The following is a 21,808-nucleotide window of genomic DNA, read 5'->3' as shown; positions in this document are numbered from 1 at the left end:
TTTGTGTGGTACAAATGTTAGTTGCTAATGCCATGGCCACAAAGACTGCTAAAACTACGCAAAAGTACTTTAACCCAATCGAACATGGCAAACATAGAGTTAAGACTGAGCTGCTGCAATGCCACATTAATTACTGGCTTCATCGCAACAGTTCCTTCAAATGGTGACCAGTTGGAAATAGAATTTCATTACACATAAGCAAGTTATGAATTAGTTTACCCTCTCTGGCCGATCCTGATGACTCGGAGATCCTCTCCATACTTGTTCTTGATCCACTTGATACCCTGCAGTTGGGGATCGATCACAAGTGGCCAGCGCTCACAGTTGGTCAAGATGGTTGCATTCTCCGTGGACATTCTGTCAGCTGGGAGGCCTTCATTCTGCCAGGTCGCAACATCAGCATCATCTGTCAGCATGGTCAAGGGATCCAAGTCAGACGTTACAGGGATCGGAACCTGAACATGAGAGAACAAGTGTTGGACACCATCGTGAAGAGCATAGTATGAAAGCACAACAAGGTTTTTCCTTTCTCTTCCACCTTTTTTAAAAATCCACTTACTCTTCTAAAGCAGCTAGGTTTCTGGAATTGCTGTAAATATAGTGAATCAATATTTTCTGAAAGCATTCATTAATGTTTCTCCCAAGTGGTTTGATAATGGTGGATGAATGCCTGGAAAATGATATAGAGTAAACAACCTGCTGGTCTGTCAAGCCCATCTCACACAGTCTCATGCAGCACAGACTTCCTTCCCTACTCAGAGCTACTGAAGCTCCTGGAAGGGGCAGAGAAACAGATGCAAACCCAAGTTAATTAGAGAGAAAAATCCAGGAACTTTCTCTCAGATTGCCCGAAGTTATTGAAACTAACAGAGGGCATCAGATTGGCCTTAATTGGTTGGTGCAAAATATATCCTATACTTTGGCAAAAAATACTTGGCACAGACGGAAATGTAGGAGATAGTGAGGACTGTAGATGCTGGAGAGACAGTGTTGATAAAGCATGGTGCTGGAAAAAGCACAGTAGGTCAAACAGCATCAGAGGAGCAAGAGAGTCAACATTTTGGGCATAACCTTTCTTCAGGACTGGGGAGGGGGAAGGGAGCTGAGACATAAATGGGGAAAGATAGGTGGGATGGTGATTGGTGGGTGAAGGTAGGAGGTGATGGTGATAGGTCAGAGAGGAGGGCGGAGCAGATAGGTGGGAAGGAAGATGGACAGGTGGGTAAGGTCAAGAGGGCGTATATGATTCAGAGGGCTGGATCTGGGATGGGGTTGGGGGAGGGGAGATCTGGAAACTGACAAATTCAATGTTGAGGCCATGTGGTTGTAGGTTCCCCAGGCAGAAGATGAGGGGGTTCTTCCTTCAGTTTGTAGGTGGCCTTGTTTAGATGGTGGAGGATGTCCAGAATGGATATGTCCTCAGGGGAGTGGGAGGGGGAGTTGAAGTGGATGGCCACAGGAAGGTTAGATTGGTTGATACAGACCAGAGGTGTTCCCTGAGCTGTTCCATGAGGTTGAGCTCGATCTCGCTGACGTAGAGGAGACCACATCGAGAACAACAAATGCAATAACTGAGGTTGGAAGATGTACACATACATAGAAAACTGTCTGTTTGTATGGGATACATGAGGTACAAGGTGGTGTTGGCCGAGTGGCATTACTGCTGCACTGTTAATCCAGAACCCCAGGTAATGTTGCAGGGACACAGGTTTGAATCCCACCAACCTGGATGGTAGAATTTGAATTCAATAATTCTATATGTGACTCCAGACCCACAGCAATGTGGTGGACTCTTAAATGGTCTCTGGGCAATTAGGGATGGACAATAAATACTGACCTGGCCAGCGAACCCCTCATCCCATGCTTAAATTAAAAATAAGGAGAAGCATTGCAGTGATTCAAGAAGAGGTAGGTGTAATACTTTACAGTGGTTAGTGCAAGGGTAAGTTTGGATCTTGACAAATGATAAATGATTTGAACTGAAGAATAGGACACACAATCCTCAAACTTGCTGATAATACAAAAGCAGGTTGGTTGCAAAATAAGGAGGAGGACTGTAATGACTTCAGGAATGCATAAGATAACTTAGCTGTACAGGCAAGGAGTTGGTAGCTACAGGTTTGAAAGGAGAAGAATAAATAATATAGTTGGGGAGAAAAACAGTGCATGGGATTATACAATCAATAAAAGGCATAAGTGATGAAAAAAATTCACAAGTTCAAATATTTCATTCTCTGCAAATGTGAGTACAATAGCAAATTGTTTCACATAATTAATGCCTTTTTAATTATTTTGTAAGACTAAAGTTGCAATATTAATGGAGTACATTTCGAGCAATGTGCACAATTTATGTATTCAATTTTCAAAAGCCATTTAAAAAAATTTTTAACAAGTCAACACAACTGACAAAGAGAAGCAGTGGTTATGGGAAAAGTCCAGAGATACTGGGATTCTTTCCAGTGAAGCAGCATACGTGAAGCATTCGTGAAGATCCTTCAAAGATGTGTTCTCTGTGTTGAGAAGATCAAACACAAAGTGGAGAACCACTTTGTGGAATATTTGCTCAGTCCACTAACATAACTCCAGCCTTCTGGTTGCTTGCCATTTTACCCCAACCTCTTGCTCTCATGCTCATAGAAATATCGACAGTTTGGAGTGTCCCAGGGCAGCCCAACGCAAGTTGGAGAAACAGGATCTCATTTCTTAATTAACATTTAGTCTAGAAGGCTGTAAAGTGCCTAAAGAACTACTCTAATCTAAATGTGAAAGAAATCAATTTCAGGCCATAAATTCTGTGCTCCATTTCCCACCCTAACTCAGTGTGTCATTTTCATAGTTAAAAATCACACAACATCAGGTTATAGTCCAACAGGTTTAACTGGAAGCACTAGCTTTCGAAGCGATGCTCCTTATCTACCACTGGATGAAGGAGCGTCGCTCCGAAAGCTAGTGCTTCCAATTAAACCTGTTGGACTATAACCTGGTGTCGTGTGATTTTTAACTTTGTACACCCCAGTCCCAACACCAGCATCGCCAAATCATGTCATTTTCATGCTTTTGCTTTTACCAGAGCTGATCTACATTCTGTTATTAATACCTCCTCTGGAGCCAGCAATTTGGATATAACCATTGCTACTCTCATGGCCTTTGTACTTTCCTCAACCCTTTGATATTGCCTCTGCTTCACTTGTTCCTGCCCATCCTTTTTACACAATATAAAACCCATCAGTTTTTACCTCTCTTTAGTTTGAAAGAAGAGCCATATTGTACTCAAAACCAGCTCTGTTTCCCTCTCTATTGATGCTGCCAGATCTGCTGAGGCTCTTCTGCAGTTTCTGTTTTTGTTACAAAATAAGAGATAGTCTTCTGGAAGTAGAGGGTGTGGTCAAGGTCCAAAATCAGAAATAGGTATTTTGCATCTGTATTCACTATGAGAGTGTAAAGTGGACGAAATGAGAGAGAGAAAAAAAAACACTTTTAAACCCCAGGAGTTGTAAGGACGGCTGCATGTTTTGAAAGTAAGGAATTTGATTGTCAATGCTATTTGTGTAACTATGGGTTTCACTAATGTGCAAACGGACTGAGTCGAGGGCTTGTTTACAAGTAAACTGAATGGCGTGGAAGTGTGGTCAGTTCTCAATGAAAAATCTCCTCTGCCTACCAACAGAGCATATACACAGAGAAGATTCACAAGGCTGAGCCAAAGTATGGAGGGGCTGCCTTATGAGAAGAGGTTTGACCTGTGCTCATTGGCGTTTAATTCCTTAAGAACCCGAACCTTTCGTTCCTCCAGAACACTTACAAATTGTCTCTTTCCTTTCTTTTATCTCCAGTGGTTTTCATGCCCACTCTTTGCTTTCCTAATTTTTTTTCAAGTAACCCCTGCACCTTCTACACATCTTTAGGGCTTCAGGTGTTTTGAATCTTCGACATTGACCATAAAATTCCAAGCTTTTCCTATCTATTTCTGCAATGGCGATATGGAGATGCTGCCATTGGACTGGGGTGGACAAAATCAGAAGTCACACGGCGCCAAGTTTTAGTCCAACAGGTTTATTTGAAATCACAAGCTTTTGAAGTGCTGCTATTAATGACTTAGATGACAAAACTGAATGTACTGTTGCCACGTTTGTGAATGACAAAAAAAAAGTAGGTGGGGAAGCAAGTTGTGAAGATGTCACAAGGAACCTACAGAGGAATACAGATATATTTAGCAAATGTGCAAAAACTTAGCAGATGGAATATATTGTGGGAAAATCGAAGATTTACACTTTGGAAAGAAGAATGAAAGAGCTGAATATTATTTTAAAAGAGAGATACTTCAGAAAGCTGCAGCTTGGATTTTTTTCCTGTATTTTAAAAGAAATGATGTAAGGAATAGTGAAATTTGCTAAAACTATCTTAAGGTACTAGTCAGACAATAGCTGGAAGACTGTGAATAGTCTGGGACCTATTGTTTAAGGAAATATGTACTGGCAATTGGAGGCAGCCCAGAGAAGATTCACAAGGCTGAGCCAAAGTATAGAGGGGCTGTCTTATGAGGAGAGGTTTGACCTGTGCTCATTGGCGTTTAAAAGAATGAGAGGTGGCCTTATTGAAACATAGTAAAGTGATGTGACAGGACAGATGTGGAAAGGCCCTTGTGGGAGTAAACTAAGAATATGAGGCCACCCTTTTAAGACATCAATGAGGAGCAATTTCCTCTCTCAGAGTGTAGTTATTCAGTGGAATTCTTTACCACAGAGTATTGTAAAGTTTGGGTTATCAAGTATATTCAAAGTTGTTATAGACAGATTTTTAAACAGTGAAGGAATCAAGGGTTGCAGGGCAGAGGCAGAAAAGGGCAGTTGAGGATTGGATGATCAGTTATCATCTCGTTGGTGAGGTAGACTCAATGGGGTAAATGGCCGACTTCTGCACCTATGATTTTGTAGTCTGACTGAATTTTTCCTTCGGGCATGTATTTCTTCAACTTTTATTTTGTCTGTATGGCTTTGTTGTGTAGGGGGGAGTTTATAAGGGGTGAGATGGGGTCAGGCAGAGTTTTAATTTGTAAAGTTTACTTAATTGCTTATCTGCAGCTGGAATCTAATTGCCTGTGATAAACAATCACTTACTAAGTACAGAAGCCTGGTCCACATATTCTATCAACTTTGGTCTGAAAATCCAGTAGTTTGGGCATTGTGCATATTTCTTTGACAAACTTTACATTTTGTGCTGGCTCCAGGAGTAGCAGGGCTTGCTTTTTCAGTCCACTATCCTAACAAAGTCATGACAAGACAATGCTCCCAATGTAGCAGTAAAGAAACAACAGAAAAACACTATTGAACAAAACTTGACAAAGAGGTGATACTAAAACGCTGATTTTACTCAAAGCAATATTGGTCTGAATAGGATATTCTTCTCTTTACTGAGAGATGGAAAAGTGGAAATTGCTATGGGATATGGGCATCACATCAGATGGCTGGGGGTTTGCAACTTGAGCACTCCTGATTCAAAATGGGAGAATAAATACAAATACAGTCCGGCCAGCCAAGTGCAAGGTGATTGGCAAAAGAATCAAAGATACAAATGCATTTTTTTTTAAGCTCTTGAGATTGGAAAGCACCATCTGAACATAGTGTTGGAACATAGTTCAATAATGACATCCAAAAGACAATTGAATAAGAGCTTGAAGGAAAATAAACTCTTTACAGGGTTCTAAGGAAAAGGCAGAGGGACTGAGATTAACTGGACAGCCCTCTAACAAAGAAACAGCAGAGACACAATGGTCCAAATGATGTGCCTATATGCCATAACATGCTATGATTCTAAGAAGGGGTGTCATGACTTGCCAATTCACACTGGAGTTGTCAAATTTCTGGCTGAAAGGAAAAATCTAAGTGGATCATGTTGAAAAATATCTGCACTGTGGAAATATTTAGCGAAGCATCCTCAACAATAAATGAAATCAGCCAATATAAATTGGAGAATGCAAGTTCTATGTTAGATTTCACTGGAATGATTTTGTGGTATGAACTGTCAACACATAATTCAAAGGAATTAAAACTATTTAAATGGTATAGGATCTATTACGTATTAAAGTTCATCTTAAAGCTCAATTGAAATTTGAGATGTTATTGAATCAACTTCATTAGAAGGCAGTGTTCGTCTTTTATATCCATAGTTTTACTAATGATTGGGTTAAAGAGAGTAAATTATAAAGTATAAATTACACTCTAGACATGCCTTAATGATGTACACTAGCAGTAGCAGGATCCTTTTTTTATTGAATATTTTAATAGGATGGAGGTAACATAGATTTGATTGGAACTTATTGCCAGTCCTTGCTTGTCAGTCAGTTCACAATATCAAATCAAGAATATTAATATCAATGACCTATGAGTATTATTTATTGATGACTGAATATTATTTCAGTCACTATTGGGACAAGATGGTTGAAACACAACTTAATCTTTAAGATGTGGGGAGATCCTTTGATAATGCACTACCACTTAAAGTGGATAGATGTTTACAAGCAACTTTGGAATTAATCATTACAATGTGCCTGCCTTTAAGCAACCACTTTGGGCTTTAGGATTTTCTCCCATGTCAAAATTATTCATTAAGCAAAAACAAAGAACTGCGATGATGGAAAACTGAAACTGTTTTCTGTTTTTCTCCAGCTAAACAGAAATAGCTGGAGAAACTCAGCAGGTTTGACAGCACCTGCTGAGGTAAAGCAGAGTTAACATTTCAGATCCAATTACCCTTTTTCTAGTGACAGTCAGCCCTGAAGAAGTTTGGTACCTGTATATGTGCTGAAGACAAGGGAGAGAGGAGCAGAGAGAGAGAGAGAGAGCGCAAACAGCAGTTAGGCAAACAAAAGAATGGATAATGGTGAGCTGGAGAAAAAGAAAAGCTGCTAATGGGAACCATTAGTGGCTAAAAATAGGTTGGTTGTGGTGAAAGCAGAACATGTGATGGCAAGGCTTGGTGTGTGAGGGTGGGGAAAGATATGGGAGAAAGTGCTCAGGCACTAAAGTTACTGAACCCTGAAGGCTGCAGTGTCCCCAGGTAGTCTGAGCATGTCACTTTCTGCAATCACTACTGAAGAAGGATCAATGGACCCAAAACATTAGTTCTGCTTTCTCTACAGATGCTGCCAGATCTGCTGAGTTTCGCCAACTATTTCTGTTTGTGCTTAACTTTCTTTTCATTACTGTCTGAAAATGTGACCGAGTTATGTTAAACTTTTAAAAGTGATAGTTCCTTTGTGAGGATGATAAACTAAAAACATATCAAGTTGCATTTTGTATGTATTTTCAAGGCAGATAATGTTGGCCTATTAAACAAATTACTCTTTCAAATAAAGCTATATGTTGCAACACCAAAGAAACCACTATCTGTTAATGGTTGTTGACACAGGCTGTCTGAACAAAAAAATGAACCACAATCTTATTACACACATAAATCTCAGTTTATCAGCAAACTCAATGGTGTTTGTGCCACATACGTAAAGATAAATATTTTAACATTGCACAGTGACTGCACGGTACAACTAAATTGGTGGCTAGCTTTTACATTACTTAGTGTCACATCAGTTTAGTAATACTCTCTAACATATGCTGTGTAGGTTAAATCCCAAGAAAAAAACAATCAAAAGAGCTCATTAATACCTTTTTGTGAACATCACCATACATCAAAGATATGGACACTGAAACAGCCCCTGCTGACATTAAAGTGATTGAATGTGAGTAAAACATCACAACTAAATAGTATTTATTCTTTTTTAAGACAAAGCATTAGAAGGCTATCTGAAACTTCACGCTAATCTCTGGATTTGCTGATGGTTAAAAACAAGTTTTGACATTATCTGCACCTCCTGATTAGAGTAGGACCTTTGATCCAACTTCTAGCCATGGATTTCACACTGTAAAGTAAAATGCCTTGTGACAAAGGTTTCTGAATTAGAAACTATGTTACCCAGCTTAAGAGGACTCGATAGGAGCATTAAAATCATGTTCATTAACTGGTTTGGTAACATAGTCACACTCCATTACTCAGAAGGAGACATTTGTTGAAGAGAAGAGGAGAGGTCCAGTTTATACCATGTTAGTTGTTGAGTAGCCATAGTAACAATAACAACAATTCCCACAACACGGAATTAATTAATAGACTCTAGCAGGACACAGTAATGGCATCAGCTACAAAAGGAACTAAAAGTACTTAATTTCTGATGGTCCTCTATAGATTGAGAAACTCTGCAGCTTCAGACAGTACATAATTAAGCACACCACTGCAATTTAGCAATTCAAACAGCGATGCAAAATACAGAAAAAGCATGCAGTTAGCTCAGTTCAGGGAATGTAAATGTAGTGGGTTCAGTCCATTCTCTTGAATTCATTCTATTCTAACTTTTAGCACTCGTGACACCTACAACTCACCCTGCTCTAATGTGAATGAGGAGACCATCTCATCATTTCCCTATCTCATTCCAAAAATGGTATCTGCCTAAGCCTCTTCTTTTTGCACAACTGAAGCAGATACTTGCTGTTAGGTTGCTTGATTCAAATCAGAAATGATTACAGGTTAGACTCTAAACAGTGGATCATCATTCAGTGTATTGCTTGTTGCTATCCATGGAGTGAGTGGACTAATATAACATTAATCAGTTCACAACTGCAGTGCAACAGTAAATATGGCAACACAGGATTTATATTCACATAACAATTAGTTCCTAGCTCTTTACCAATAGCATAACGGTTATACAAACATTGCAGCTTTAACAAAGTTGCCACACCATTCTATAGTATTATAGTGCATTGCAACACGATAATGAGCAGGGTAACAGAATAGCATTGATCACGAGAATTTTTCATTACGGCTCGTGCAGTGGGAATTAGTGGAATGGTGGAGAAGGAATATCAAGGCAGAGACCAGAAGGTTTAGGGTAAGGTCAGAAAGTGCCACTGGGAAAGGTCAGAAGAGCCAAGAGAAGATTAGAAGGGCTTAGGGGAGGCATTTAGAAAATTATAGGAAGAGGTCAGGAGGGTCAGGTGAGGAGATAGAGCAAATTGGAGGCATCTGAGCTGGATCAGAGACAGTTGCTAGGGTGTGAAGACGAGACAGGGATCAGAGAGAATGGAAAGGGTGGACTAGAGATGAGGAAGGCTGGGTCAGTGTGGTTGCAGTAGATTGGATTGCCAATGGGCAAAAGGAGAGACTGATTATAGGAAGAAGCTGATCTTGGCACAAGGGGCTGGTGTAACTAAATTAGCCTAGCGAGATGCTCCTGCTCCTCCAGAAACCACAGATGGTGTTGAGAAAGCACTTTGTGACTTCAGCAGCTGGCTTCCCACCATGTGTCCAACTGCTCCCCATCCCCTGCCAAACATTCCCACTTTCTTTACACCAGAAAGCAGGCAGGTTTGAGAGATTTGCGTTTCCCATGTGATTCAAGGATTTGGGGTTTAAGATTCAGCATCACTAATTTTTGGCAAATCATTTAATAACTGAACACTTCAATTTTGCAGTTACAATTTGGGAAGTCCTGCTTTGTAGGCACAGTATAAACAAAATATGCCACAGGCATTCTGCACTATTTGGCCAAATTAGCTGCTTAGATTATATCCTTTTTGGCCTGCATCTCCCAGGTAAGACAATTTTAAGTTTCATAAGCTTGCATTTTGTTAGGAAGGAAAACCACTAATTTCCTATCTTCAAAGGAGAATAAATATATGAAAAGGTGGACTTGCAATTGGAAAGTGCTTTCACCATCACTGGACATTTCAAGGTAAGTTACAGCTCAAGTTCTTTCTCAAGTTTAGTAATTCTTCTAAAAGCAGAAAAGCAAGTGCCAATTTGGGTACAGGAAGCTCCCACAACCATCAATGTGCTAAAATCTGCTTTCTGTCAAGTTGGGTTAAAGGATAACTTTCTGTTCAGCTGCAAAGTATTGGGACTTTAGTGTTGCGAGTGGGTAAGTGGGTACAAGGCTGTCTTCAGGACATTTCAGGAATCATTGAGTGGGGAAGGTAGACTTGAGGTGCAAACTGTTTTTCGTATGTCATCATATACACAAATTCCAACCATGTGTACACAGAGACAGCTTCAAATGAGTGAAATCAAATACAAATATCAGGAAGTCCTACTGCCAAGAGTAAACAGCACTTTGAGATAGTGACCTTTGAGATAAACTGCTGGAAGCGAAAATGCTGGAATCATTCAACAATTGAATACTGCATTGCTACCTAAAAATCAGCTTCTGAATCTACATCATCATGTTTTATTGAAAAGAAAATTCCACCCAAAAGGTTTGGTGCACTCAACTCAGCCCACTCCATCAAAGACAAAAATACAAAGAAATAATTGCAATTAAGCAGAAGAACCAGTTGTCACTGGACTCAATACTGAGATTCTGATTTGATTATGAGTGATAAAATAAGATCAGGAATGAAGTTCACAATAATCCCAGCAAATGCACAAGCCTTTCCACTGCAACACCACACAAAAGTTGGTTATGATATCACTTTATTAACCATTAGATCAAGTGGTTTTGTTTTTCTGCTGATATAACTGTTTTGCTGAAATGACTAATAAAACTCAAACACCCTTTTACGGTAGAAGCACTGGAACAAAAGAAAATTAATAAAGGTAAAGCATTTCAGGAGAAACAAATAGATGACAGTTCCTAAGCTGAATTAATGAAAGTTTTCAATTATTAAAAAGGCAGCACACAGTTTATGAAACACTTCTATCTTCATTTCCATTTAGCTGAATGATACGCTCTGGTAAAAGATTTATAAGATGGGAATTTCAGATATTCTTTGAATAGTAAGTTGCTTTATCTCACAAATCAGGCACTTAATCACAATTATCGGGAATCGTTGTTACATTTGAACGTGACTGGATACGTAAATCTATGGATAGTGCATTGAGACCAATTCTACATGATGCTAATAATGCACCCTGTCAACTGCCCACTTTACGATAAAAATATGTGGAAAAAAAATTAAACACACTATTTTAAATTCTGCAGTCTGGGAACTAAATTTGAATGCAATTCAACCTTACTGTGTGAAAGCTTAGAAACTCTGCTGACTGCAAGCATTACTCATGTGTAAATGGCTCACCCTAGTTTCAAATATGCAGAATTTGACCCAATAAACATGCTCAAAATTCCACAGAATTCACAAGTGCAGAGAGGCAATCAGGAGGTGGCGATAAATACTCAACTAGCAAAATGGCTGGACTATGCTACCTTCGGCCTGAAGGAACGCTTATGTGAGCATTACTCCTAGGGGTATAGAAATGGACTGATGCTATCACATCTTAGATCAGTGACAAAGGACATCAACCAAAGCATAGCCTAGAGAGAAATTTTTTTTTGGTTATTCAGGTCACATTGTCTGCATCATATTCACATGCCTAAATTCCGCAAAATGGCACTTTTCCCTATTAATATAGAGATAGATTTAGTTTTTGCAAATCCCCGACTTCACAACATCCTTATACCAAAGTTACTTTTTTTCACAGTCTGATCTAAGCAAATATCAAAGGAAAAGACATACAGAAATAATGAATAACTCATTGGGAACAGTAATGCAACATACGTTTGTAGTTGTTTTTACATTGACTGTTTTAATTTGAATTCCAGGAGATGGGTTTCATGTGCCAACATTCAGAGTTTAATCTAGATTTTTACGAGACTATGACTCTACCATAAGCTCAAAAGAAAGATCAATTTTGTCAACAATGGAGACAAGTTCTCAGACAAAAGTCTCCCAGAATATCAACTAAACAAATTAGCAGCTTCCTTATTAAACATCAAAAGGAGAAGTAAAGTTTTCTTTGGCAAAATTCAACATTTCATTACAAAGCAACAGTCACACAATGGACAACACTGTTAAAACAGTGGGTCCGCTTTATGATTGAAACCCAACAGCAAGTGAGGAATGAACAAGGCAATGAGACAAAATATCTTGGAAGAATACCTACATATCAATGAAACTGCAATAAGTTATGTCTTGAGTTTTCTACCAGTATTCTACCGAGAGAAGGTCAGAAGTCACATGACACCAGGTTATAGTCCAACAGGTTTATTTGAAATCACAAGCTTTTGGAGCACTGCTCTTCTTTAGGTGGAGTGAGGGAAAGAACACAGGCACAGAATATATAGGCAGAGAGATCAATTGGCAGAGAGATCTAAAGATCATACAAATGGTGTGACGGGAGTATCGACAGGCTGAATAAGTCTCTGCAGGTGACCACCCCAGTCCAATGTCGGCACCTCCACATCATGTCTACCAAGATATATCTGGACAGTCGTGTGTGATACTGAATATCCTAAATTTTTTCTCAAAAATCACTTCCATGTTATAAACTGTTAAATAATTAGTATTTCTAAAAATAATGATTAAAATAAAACTCCACTAATCATCAAAAAAAAAGATGACAATGAAACTAAGGCATTTGTTTCTCAAATATATGAATAACATAAAATATTGTCTGTGGGGAAAAGTTTATTAGGTTACCAAACCAGTCAATGTGTTAGTAAATACAATTGCGAAAACTCCTGATGATGCACTCCTTACTTTGAGTTCTCCAAGATAAGGCTTCCACATCCCATCCATTAGCTCCTGCCTGTACCTCTTTGTGAAATAGCCCAGATATGAAACAAAGGCAGTGATGAGGAGCACATCTCCACACAGCATGCTCTCCTGTTGTTTGAAGTTACGCACAGCTTCAGCCCAACGTACATTTTCTGAGGCCAGGCCACCAACCTAGGAAGAATATTTTGGTTTTAAAGTAATTCACAGTGAACGAGTAATGAATACCTAAAGTTGCACAGCACAGAAACAGACCCTTCAGTCCAACTCATCCACGCCAACCAGATATCCCAAGTTATTTTAGTCCCATCTGCCTGTGTTTGGCCCACATCCCTCGAAACACCTCCTATTGCAATAGAGAAGGCTGAGGGGGAGGCTAATTGAAATATACAAAATCATGAGAGGTCTTGGGGTGATTGGGAAGGTCTTATTCCCTATTGTTGAAGGGTTATAATCTGGAGGCATAGATCTTATTGAGAGGCAAGAGGCTTCCAGAGGATTTTGGGGGGATTTGTTTTGGTTGGTGGGCATCTGAAACGCTTTGTCTGGAAGGGTAGTAGAGTTAGATGCCCTTTACTTTGACTTGCACTTGAAGCACTATAAGCTTCAAGGCTGTCGACCTACAATTGGAAAATAGGATTAGGCTGGGTGGCAATATGTCGTCTGGCACAAACACAATGAACTGAATAGTCTCTTCCTGTGATGTAATCATCTATGATACCATGTTAATCCATGAAAACTCACACAGCACACCAAATTAACTCTGATTTATCTTACAGAGTCAAGGAAGAATGAGACTTAAATATTATGTAACTTCTGTTAAAAATGTTAGATAATATGGTTAATTTTATATGCTTGTTATATCTATAGTCATCTATAATATATTAACAAATTGATGATTTTACTGACAATATAAACTGAACTTAACCTAAGATGCTTGGTGAGCCTTTTTCCTCATGTCCCAATTATTCATTGTGTTAGCTTTCATGGTTAAACATTATGTTTGTTTTTCAGACTTGTTGCCCAAAATTGCATGTGTGTTGAACTTTAGAGAAATCGCCCAAGCAATTTTCCATTGGTTCTAAAAGGATAATAATATTCATTGCTTATTAAGTTAACTGTTTATCAATATGAATTTTGCCATTATCAAAAGAGCCCTCGAGAATTCCAGTCAGGCCTTGATTAGGTAAATGTAATTCAAAAGCTTATGCTTGGCATCTCTTGTTCAACAGCAATCTCATCAAAGTATCTGCAGCTACTCTGAGGAAGGGTTTCAATCAGAAAAGTCTTTAATTTCCACCTTCTAGAAATGAGAAGCAATAGCGTTTTGCTGCAGATTCATAACCGACAGCAAAAATATTTGTGATCTCCATTATTCATTTGGGACAAATACTCCAACTAGAATAAGATGTGCATTCAGAAGGCCTTAAAGTTTGTCAATTTGTAAATGTACCATCCAAGCCCATTGTAATTTGAACTAAAGGAGCTGACAGAACAGATAGGCTGCCTCCCCCTTCTTTCTAATCTTGTGTACTTGTAACTCTCTCAGCATATTTTAACCCAGTTAGAAATTATCAAGCAACAGAACATGCTGCTCTGTCTGGCTCAGTGCAGGTTGCATGAATTCACCTCATTATGTCAGTGACCAAGCAATCTCTTGCAATCTCGTACAACGCACAATGCAACTTCCTTCACTGAATTTCCCTTCCAAGTTTCTATGATATACCATTGTATCAGTCTTTTGACATATCTCATTGGGCACAAATTAAGTGACTTAATTCAATGACATATTACTGTTAATATATTGCAAGAATCTTCACCATTAGGAGTTAGACCTGATCAGGAGCGGGATGGTCTTTAAGGATGGGACCAAGTTGCTGCTCAGAGGTAGGTTTTAATGAGGACTTTGAGGATGGGAAGAGATTTGTCACCATTAAGGCATTACGGACAGTACAGCAGAGGAAAAGTATCGCACACAATAGACCAAAGTGACCATTTAATGCAAGCAAGATGTGGAGTTGGTTTAATGATTATCTTATTAGTGATTCTGGAGATATCACAATTTCTTTTGCCAACAGAGTTGCTGGTGTCTAATGTGCTTGTGCATTGTGCTTTCTGTTTAGAAAGTCAAACACTGATTTTCTTTTTCTTTTGATGAGGGAGAACACTCACAATTTGGAATAAAGTTTTTTGGTTTCAGTTTGGCAAAGGTCTTGGCTGAAGCTGGACGTGCCACACAGTTCCTGATGGAAGGAGATGAGTTAGACTAGTTTAGAAATATGTCACCTCAGTGTAAGTAGTTTAGTTTGAAAATTCCAGACCAGAAGTGTTTGACAACAACCCTGAAGCAATCACCTGAAGCTGAGAAAGTCTACGCTCAGTTTTATGAGGAATCCAGAAAATTGTCATCACATTGTCATGCAAAGCAAAAGGAATTTTCTCTTGTGCAAGTACTGCAAAAGAGTGCTGTTGGAATTAATGGGATTGTATTTTACCAGACAGTTCTAAATCTGAAAAATTGTATTATAAGTAAATATTTTGGTTTATTATATTTTGTCTTCATTTATTTTATTTGATAAACTATTAAATGTTACAGCATTGCATTGCTTGTTTGTGTTTCACTGAAAGGCCATTTCATTAAAATATAAAAACAAACCTCATCTATCAAGCAAGATTTCAGGCTGGGATCTGACATGTCCAGTAAAACATCAGCCTGGATCTTAACACACCGTTTAAGACCTCACTGTTGGCTTAGGCTTGGACATGCAATGGATCACTGGAATGCCAGAAGTAAAAAAAAACAGAAATACTCAGAAGGTCAGGCAGGATGTTTGTAATGAAACGTTTGGAATGAATTAAATGGGATCTAACTTTCACTCAACCAAGCGTGGCAGCTGACATCTACTTGTAATGTTGACTAACTTTCCACTTCCACCACTGAGAAAACCCACTATACCAAGCACCAATCAGGCATGTAAGTGTTGTGTGGCAGGCTTCTCAGCCTATAATGATGCTCATCACTGAAATCACACCTCTCCCTGAAGCTGTTGACCAATCAGAGACTGGAAATCACAGGGAACTGGAAACGGTCATAGGAAGCCCAGGCTGCACAGCCAAATAGCGCTGCATTAGCGTGAAGGTATGTCTTTTTTTGTGAGAGGTCATGGTGTAGAGTTCCCAGGGTGGGCAGACAAGGGCAGAGGCCTGACTTTCAGTGGCCAAGTCTCTGCACACCACACTCATCCAAGCAATGAGCTGGTTTTGGTGCTTTTAAAAAAAAGGAATCGTAAGCATTATTTGCACCCGGCAGGACTACACAGCTGTGGGTCCAGAATGTATTATTCTTAATGCAGATCCGAGCAACAACCATCAAAAGAATGAAAAAAATGCCCAATTCTCAGTATCTTGCTGCAGCTTTACAGTGTATAATTTTGAGTAGTGGTCAAGAAAGCAAGACCTATTGAACATAACTTGATAAAATGCAAGGTAAATTATTGAGAATGGCAAGGGATGATAAAGACATGCTCTCTATGAAAGTCAGTCCACAAGGTGACGAGTGCAGAAGGCATTAAAAGCAACCCATGTGGAACAGGGCCCAATTTGAACAGAACTAGCAAGTGTTCAAGCTCACTGTCAATTATCTGACTCTGTTACTTCTAGTTTTGACTGTCAATTATTTTAAGTTGCTATACGTTGTAGAAGAGTGCCAGATATCATCGAAAAAAAACGTACTGAACAAGGTCACCTTTCAACAATCACTGGAGATAACAACTGGGAGGCTAGAAGTTAAAAAGAGAAATATTTCTGGCAGAAAGTTTGTGCCAGAAGTGGAGAAAAAGACAGTTTCTGGGAATGTGGTCTGCCTGGCCGGGAGACTATGAGGTCACAGATGTCAAAGCACAACCACGGATGGTCAGAGTAAAATTATTCCGCTGAGTCTGAAAACACTATGGCGGCAGCAAATTCCCAAAGTAGTTTTCACTGAGATATAAAAAGGGCTATGCATGAGACAGAAGTTACAAAGGACATGAATGTAAAGGAAGACCAGGCTGCAATCATTAGAAGATGCTACGCAGTGCATGTTCAGAAAGCATTTTGAGGCTGAAGTTCTTTCTCGGTGGTGACACAGTAGAATGTAGGTGTGAGAAGCCTAATTAAAAATGGGAAAACACACTGCTGCTTGAAGACTGCATGAAGTTGGGAACAATCACAAAGCAATGTATGTAAGGGACGAGGGTCTGTCACAAATCCATCTCTCCGAAGTTCTCACTGCGGAGAAATCAAAGCCTCCATGACAAGCGAAACACAGATGATTACTTGGAGATTTTGATGTTTGGAAAAATGCACTTGCACATTGTGATGTATGGGCTTGCGATAGTCAAGGTTTCTACAATCAATTACTTTCCCTTTAGAATGGGCAGCCATTAAAACACATTAAATGAAGCATAGGCTTGGAAGTGCCAAACTGAGAATTGGCAGATTTTCTATGTTTAATAGAGAGCGTTATTGTGAAAAAGGCAAAGAAGTAAAACAACAGTTTGCAACTTTCAATGGTGGGTGAGTCAGAACGGTTGTGAATTTTCTGTTTCCTGCTGCTGTAAAAATGAAAGGAGATATGAGACTGAATTTTATTTTCTTTTTTCACATTCATTGGTAAAACTATGAGACAGCTACAGAATTGAACAAAACTAAAGACTAAGTAAATAAGAGCAGAAACTCTGCTGGTGAAAGACTGCCACTAGGGGTGTTATATGCTAATCTATAACAAAGAGCAGGAAACCCAGACAAGACAGGGTTTGAAGCTTTTGATGACATACTCGGAAGCCTCTGTTAATATTAATTTTTAATGGTACATGTCAAAAATCAGAGCTTAAAGACAGAGGGAGATTTGTTTTGATCAGTTTGAGCCAAAGGGCTTGTCTATGTGCTATAGGATTCTATGATTCTATTGATTAGTCTGAGATATCACTGACACATGTAGCTGAATCCTATGAATTTGGCTAACTAAAACATGATCTCAGTCGAGGCTGATCTGCCTTAGGCATAAATGATTCTACCAAAATAGAAGCAGCTTACTCAGATGGAAGTTATCAGCATAGGGAGAAGTTTCTTTCTTATAGAGTCATACAGTTTGGAGACAGACCTTTCAGTCCAACCCATCCATGTTGACCATGTTTCCCAACTCCCCAAGGTCTTCATAATTATGTCTAATCAAGTGTATTTCTACTTATTTGTATCACGCAATAAACCTTCTCGCTAACTGAAATAACTCCATTGAAGCTGGTCTCCTGTCACCAAGTTACCTTTGTTTACAAGTTAATAGCACTTGAGACTGATCTGGCTCTCTCAGACTAAGCAGAACCTCTGACACTCCTGATTTGTATCTGTCAGCCAGGGCTCCCTAACTGGACCAGATTAACAGCCCCAATCAGGAGACTCATATTCTATGAGGTCCAACTGGCTGCCTTCATTACAATCACTACATTAACCTTTACCACTAATCATAGACAGACCCATGTCAAAGAAAATATAAAAGAGAATTAGTGTCAAAGTACTACCTTAATCAGCTCATACCCAGTGTCACACAATGAAAGAGATGGCAAGGTACCATGAATAGTCATTTGGAAACAAATCCAGAGTCCTCAGACTGGTAAATGCAGAATCAACTTGCAAGTGTTTAGGTGGAAAGAAACAAAGCAAGCCCACAAAGATATCAGTGAGATGTCAGCTAGTGATTCTGGCTTTACAGCGTACAATATTGGTGTGTCAATGATAATAAATGGTTTATGACTGTTAGAATTGATGACTGCAGAAGGAGTCATCAAGTCAATGACAGGTGACAAGTATGTGAAATCCCAAATAGACATTGATGCTTCGTGCAGCATCATGAGTTTTTAGATCAATGTGAAATAGCTCAAGATAGTGAATTAAAAATGAAGTCCTTGAAGTTAAGGCAATGGGAAGGAACAACATTCATCTCAAGAGGACAAATTAAACCAAGAACCCAATGCAATGGGAAGAATAAAAACCAGCAGTTCCAGATAATAGATATCGAGCAAAGTCCACTTATATTATCAGAAGCAAGTCTAAAGCATAGAGTGAACTCTACACATGCAGAAGAGATTTGCAGCATTTCTCAGTCCATTAAGCCATTGACTGTTGAACAGACCCCCGAAGATTACAAGGACGTTTTTACAGGTCCCTATAAAGTCGTTAGCTTAATGCCTGTTATTGAGTAAAAATATTCTGTTATAAAGGATGGAATAAACAGCACTTAAAAACATAATATAAGCAAGCTGTCAGCATGGTTTCACACAGTGCTGAGGCTACAATTAGGTTAAACTTGATAGGTTATTATGGGCAAGTTTACAGATGATACAAAAATAAGTGGGAAAACAAGTGGTGAGGATGACACAGTGTCTGCAGAGGGACATAAACAGGTTAAGTGAGGAGAGTAAAAACTTGGCAGATGGAATATAATGTTAGAAAATAGGAAGTTGTGCACTTCAGAAATGCTTTGAAGGCGTTGTCTCATATCACTTGATCTTCAGGTCATTCATTGTGTCTTTTTATAGCTTTCCACGGGTGACACTGGTTAAAAGGCAATTAGGTTTTTACTAAGAATAAAGACTTCACCATCCCATGGCAGAATAAAAGAACTGTCAAGTATTGATGTATGCCTAGGGTGAGGTAAACCCCGCCCAACCCCTACGGAGCAGAAGCTCCAAAGCCATTTCAAGTCTGCTCCTCTCACCACATGTAATATTTACAATTAAAGGTAAAACATAAAGTCACCATAGTAAAAAAAAAGACTTCACCAACTTTAAGACTTATGAGATGTTCACAGAGTTCTGCTCAATGAGTATCTTGTGTTTTGAGCAGGACAGTCTAACTTGATGCTGCATTTCAAAGCAGGTACCTCAGAGTGAAATGGATACATAACAGCAATATTAATGCTGCAACATGAATATATTCTGGCAAAGTAGGCCAGCTCCAATTACAGCTAATGTTCAGCCAACTACATCCAGCATTTATGGAAATGTTTTCAGGATAAAGAAACTCACCAGTCGATTGGCAAGGGCAATGGTACGTTCAGTCGATTCAGCTTCTTGCTGGCATTTCAGTTTATCTGCAGTCGCCTGTTCAAATTTCGCTGTTAGTTTAGCTAGGTTTGCATTCAATTGCTGTTCGAGAACAAGAAAACACATGTTGATCAATATTAGATCAATACATGACACCAATCCACTGCTGAATAAACATGTTTTTTTTTTGGTCATGCCTTAAATTTTCCCTTACATTTTGGGGAAACTAAGTCATAGCCTGCGAAACACTTAAAAGATATAACATTTGATATTGTTCAGTCCAATTGCATTTTAAGCTGAGTAACTGAATTAATCTAAATATTTTTTTCAGCCCTTTGGTATGGTCTGTGTCAAAGTCATAGTTGATGCCTGTCCAATTTTTTTCACAAAGCACGAGAGAAATTATTAATAAAACCAGCAAGACACAATGGAATGAACAGTAAGCTTTTCTGTTGTATGATGGCACTGGGGCTAGACCAAAAAATGCTGAACTGTTTAATATATTTCAAAGCTGAGGACTTTACAGATCATCAAAATTTAAAACACTTTTGATACAATCACGAGAAGAGCAATTGCTCATTTTGTAAGCTTCTTGGTGCAACCCTGATGTGGTACAGAGATCTTCAATGAGTCTTTATTAATGGCAAGAATACTACGATCAAGAGTTTTAATATCAACATGAATTGTCCTTAATTAAAAACCCAGCTGTACAGGATATTGGTTAGGCCACTGTTGGAATATTGCTCTTCGGAAAGATGTTGTGAAACTTGAAATGGTTCAGAAAAGATTTACAAGAATATTGCCAGGGTTGGAGAATTTGAGCTACAGGGAAAGGCTGAACAGACTGGGGCTGTACATCTCTATGACTCTTTGGTTAGGAATGCATTGCTGCAGTCTGTACATATTAAGGTCACAGTGATCAATGTAAACCAGGTCACTTCTTTCTACTTACAGATATCTTGGCTTTGATGACAGCTAGTTTTTCCTGGGCAGCAGCTAATTCTGCATTGGCTTTGTTCAAAGCTTGTCGCTTGGGTTCAACATCACAATAGACTTCGTAAAATTTCACAATATTGACAACCCAGGAACAAAGGCCAGCAGCAGCAAGAGACTTGGACGCAATGAAGTCTGGATTGAATTCTGGGTCATGCAGGTATGGCTGAATGGCTCGAAGGCAATTCTCGTGGATGTTCTCCTTTTTGAAGTTGATGAGGGAATCGAGGAACCCGTCGACCTTTGCCATCATGACCTTCGCTGACTTCCAGCTGCGGTCCTTGGGCACTTTGCCTCCGACTGCTGTCAGCACCAACACGGCTGCTGTGACATTTGTCACAGCTGAGGGAGGTGAGCCGAAGGACTTCAATTCTGTCAGATTATTCTGAAGGGAGAACAAAGTTGCAAGAAAAATTGAATGCGTTTTTTCTTAGCAGTCAAGTGCTAATAGTCAAGTTGTTGAGTTATCAATTTGTTGCTCTGCTTTGAAGCCGAGAGCTGTAGTCTGAATTTTGTATAACATGACTCATCAAATGTAAGCCAATGAAACCCCCGGTGGTAAATAAATCTCTATCTGCTTGTTAGTTGTGAAGTTTCTGAGTCCCCACTGTGTCGTCTGGCAGTTGATTCTAACATGATTAAGGGAATCAAAACAATACAAATGACCACGAAACTTTTGACAATTTTTGCATAACTGACCTAGTTTAAACTAGCTGAAACCTTTTCTCATTTGGCAAACTCATTTCACGGGAAAATTAGGACCAAATGTGAATATTTGAGCCCAATAAGAAAAATTGCAGAAATACAACTTAAGCCATTGCATCGAATGTGTAAAAGTTAGGTGAAAAGATATTCTAAGCAGTGGTGTCTCTTGTCAATGAATAACAAAAATCAATGTCCGAATTTCACAATCATTTCACTGGGACCATCCTTTCTTAAGCGCTGTAGCACCTTGAAAATCCTAAAGTTAGTTTAGATTCAAAATCACTGCCATTCACTACAATCCTGTAATAACCTATTGTACTTAAAGATTGAACATTATGATCTGTGTATGAACTAGTGTCGACTTTTAGATGGATTTAGAGGAACCAATTGTTATTTCATGGTTAATAATATCACAAAAAAAGTGGAATGGTTCATGCC

At 39.0% G+C, this 21,808-nt stretch overlaps 1 protein-coding gene across 2 annotated transcripts in view; it reads right to left on the bottom strand.

Moving 5' to 3' along the window:
• Window positions 1-21,808, bottom strand: part of LOC122562034 (dynein axonemal heavy chain 9-like) — a 508,505-nt gene that overhangs the window by 180,592 nt on the left and 306,105 nt on the right. Inside the window, exons 50-53 of one of the 2 annotated variants that reach the window (XM_043714478.1) lie at window positions 20,625-21,050; window positions 19,655-19,774; window positions 12,576-12,764; window positions 220-455 (exon numbers count right to left, since the gene is read on the bottom strand). In XM_043714478.1, the coding sequence (XP_043570413.1) occupies window positions 220-455; window positions 12,576-12,764; window positions 19,655-19,774; window positions 20,625-21,050 (971 nt within the window). Of the gene's footprint in view, window positions 1-219; window positions 456-7,658; window positions 7,700-12,575; window positions 12,765-19,654; window positions 19,775-20,624; window positions 21,051-21,808 lie in introns of those variants that run through there. The other variant, XM_043714476.1, reaches the window with a different exon arrangement.

Source organism: Chiloscyllium plagiosum, chromosome 24 (genome assembly GCF_004010195.1).
Source record: "Chiloscyllium plagiosum isolate BGI_BamShark_2017 chromosome 24, ASM401019v2, whole genome shotgun sequence".
Taxonomy (NCBI): Eukaryota; Metazoa; Chordata; class Chondrichthyes; order Orectolobiformes; family Hemiscylliidae; genus Chiloscyllium; species Chiloscyllium plagiosum.
The sequence above is the reverse complement of the archived record's forward strand: the minus strand, read 5'-3'. Positions and strand labels throughout refer to the sequence as shown.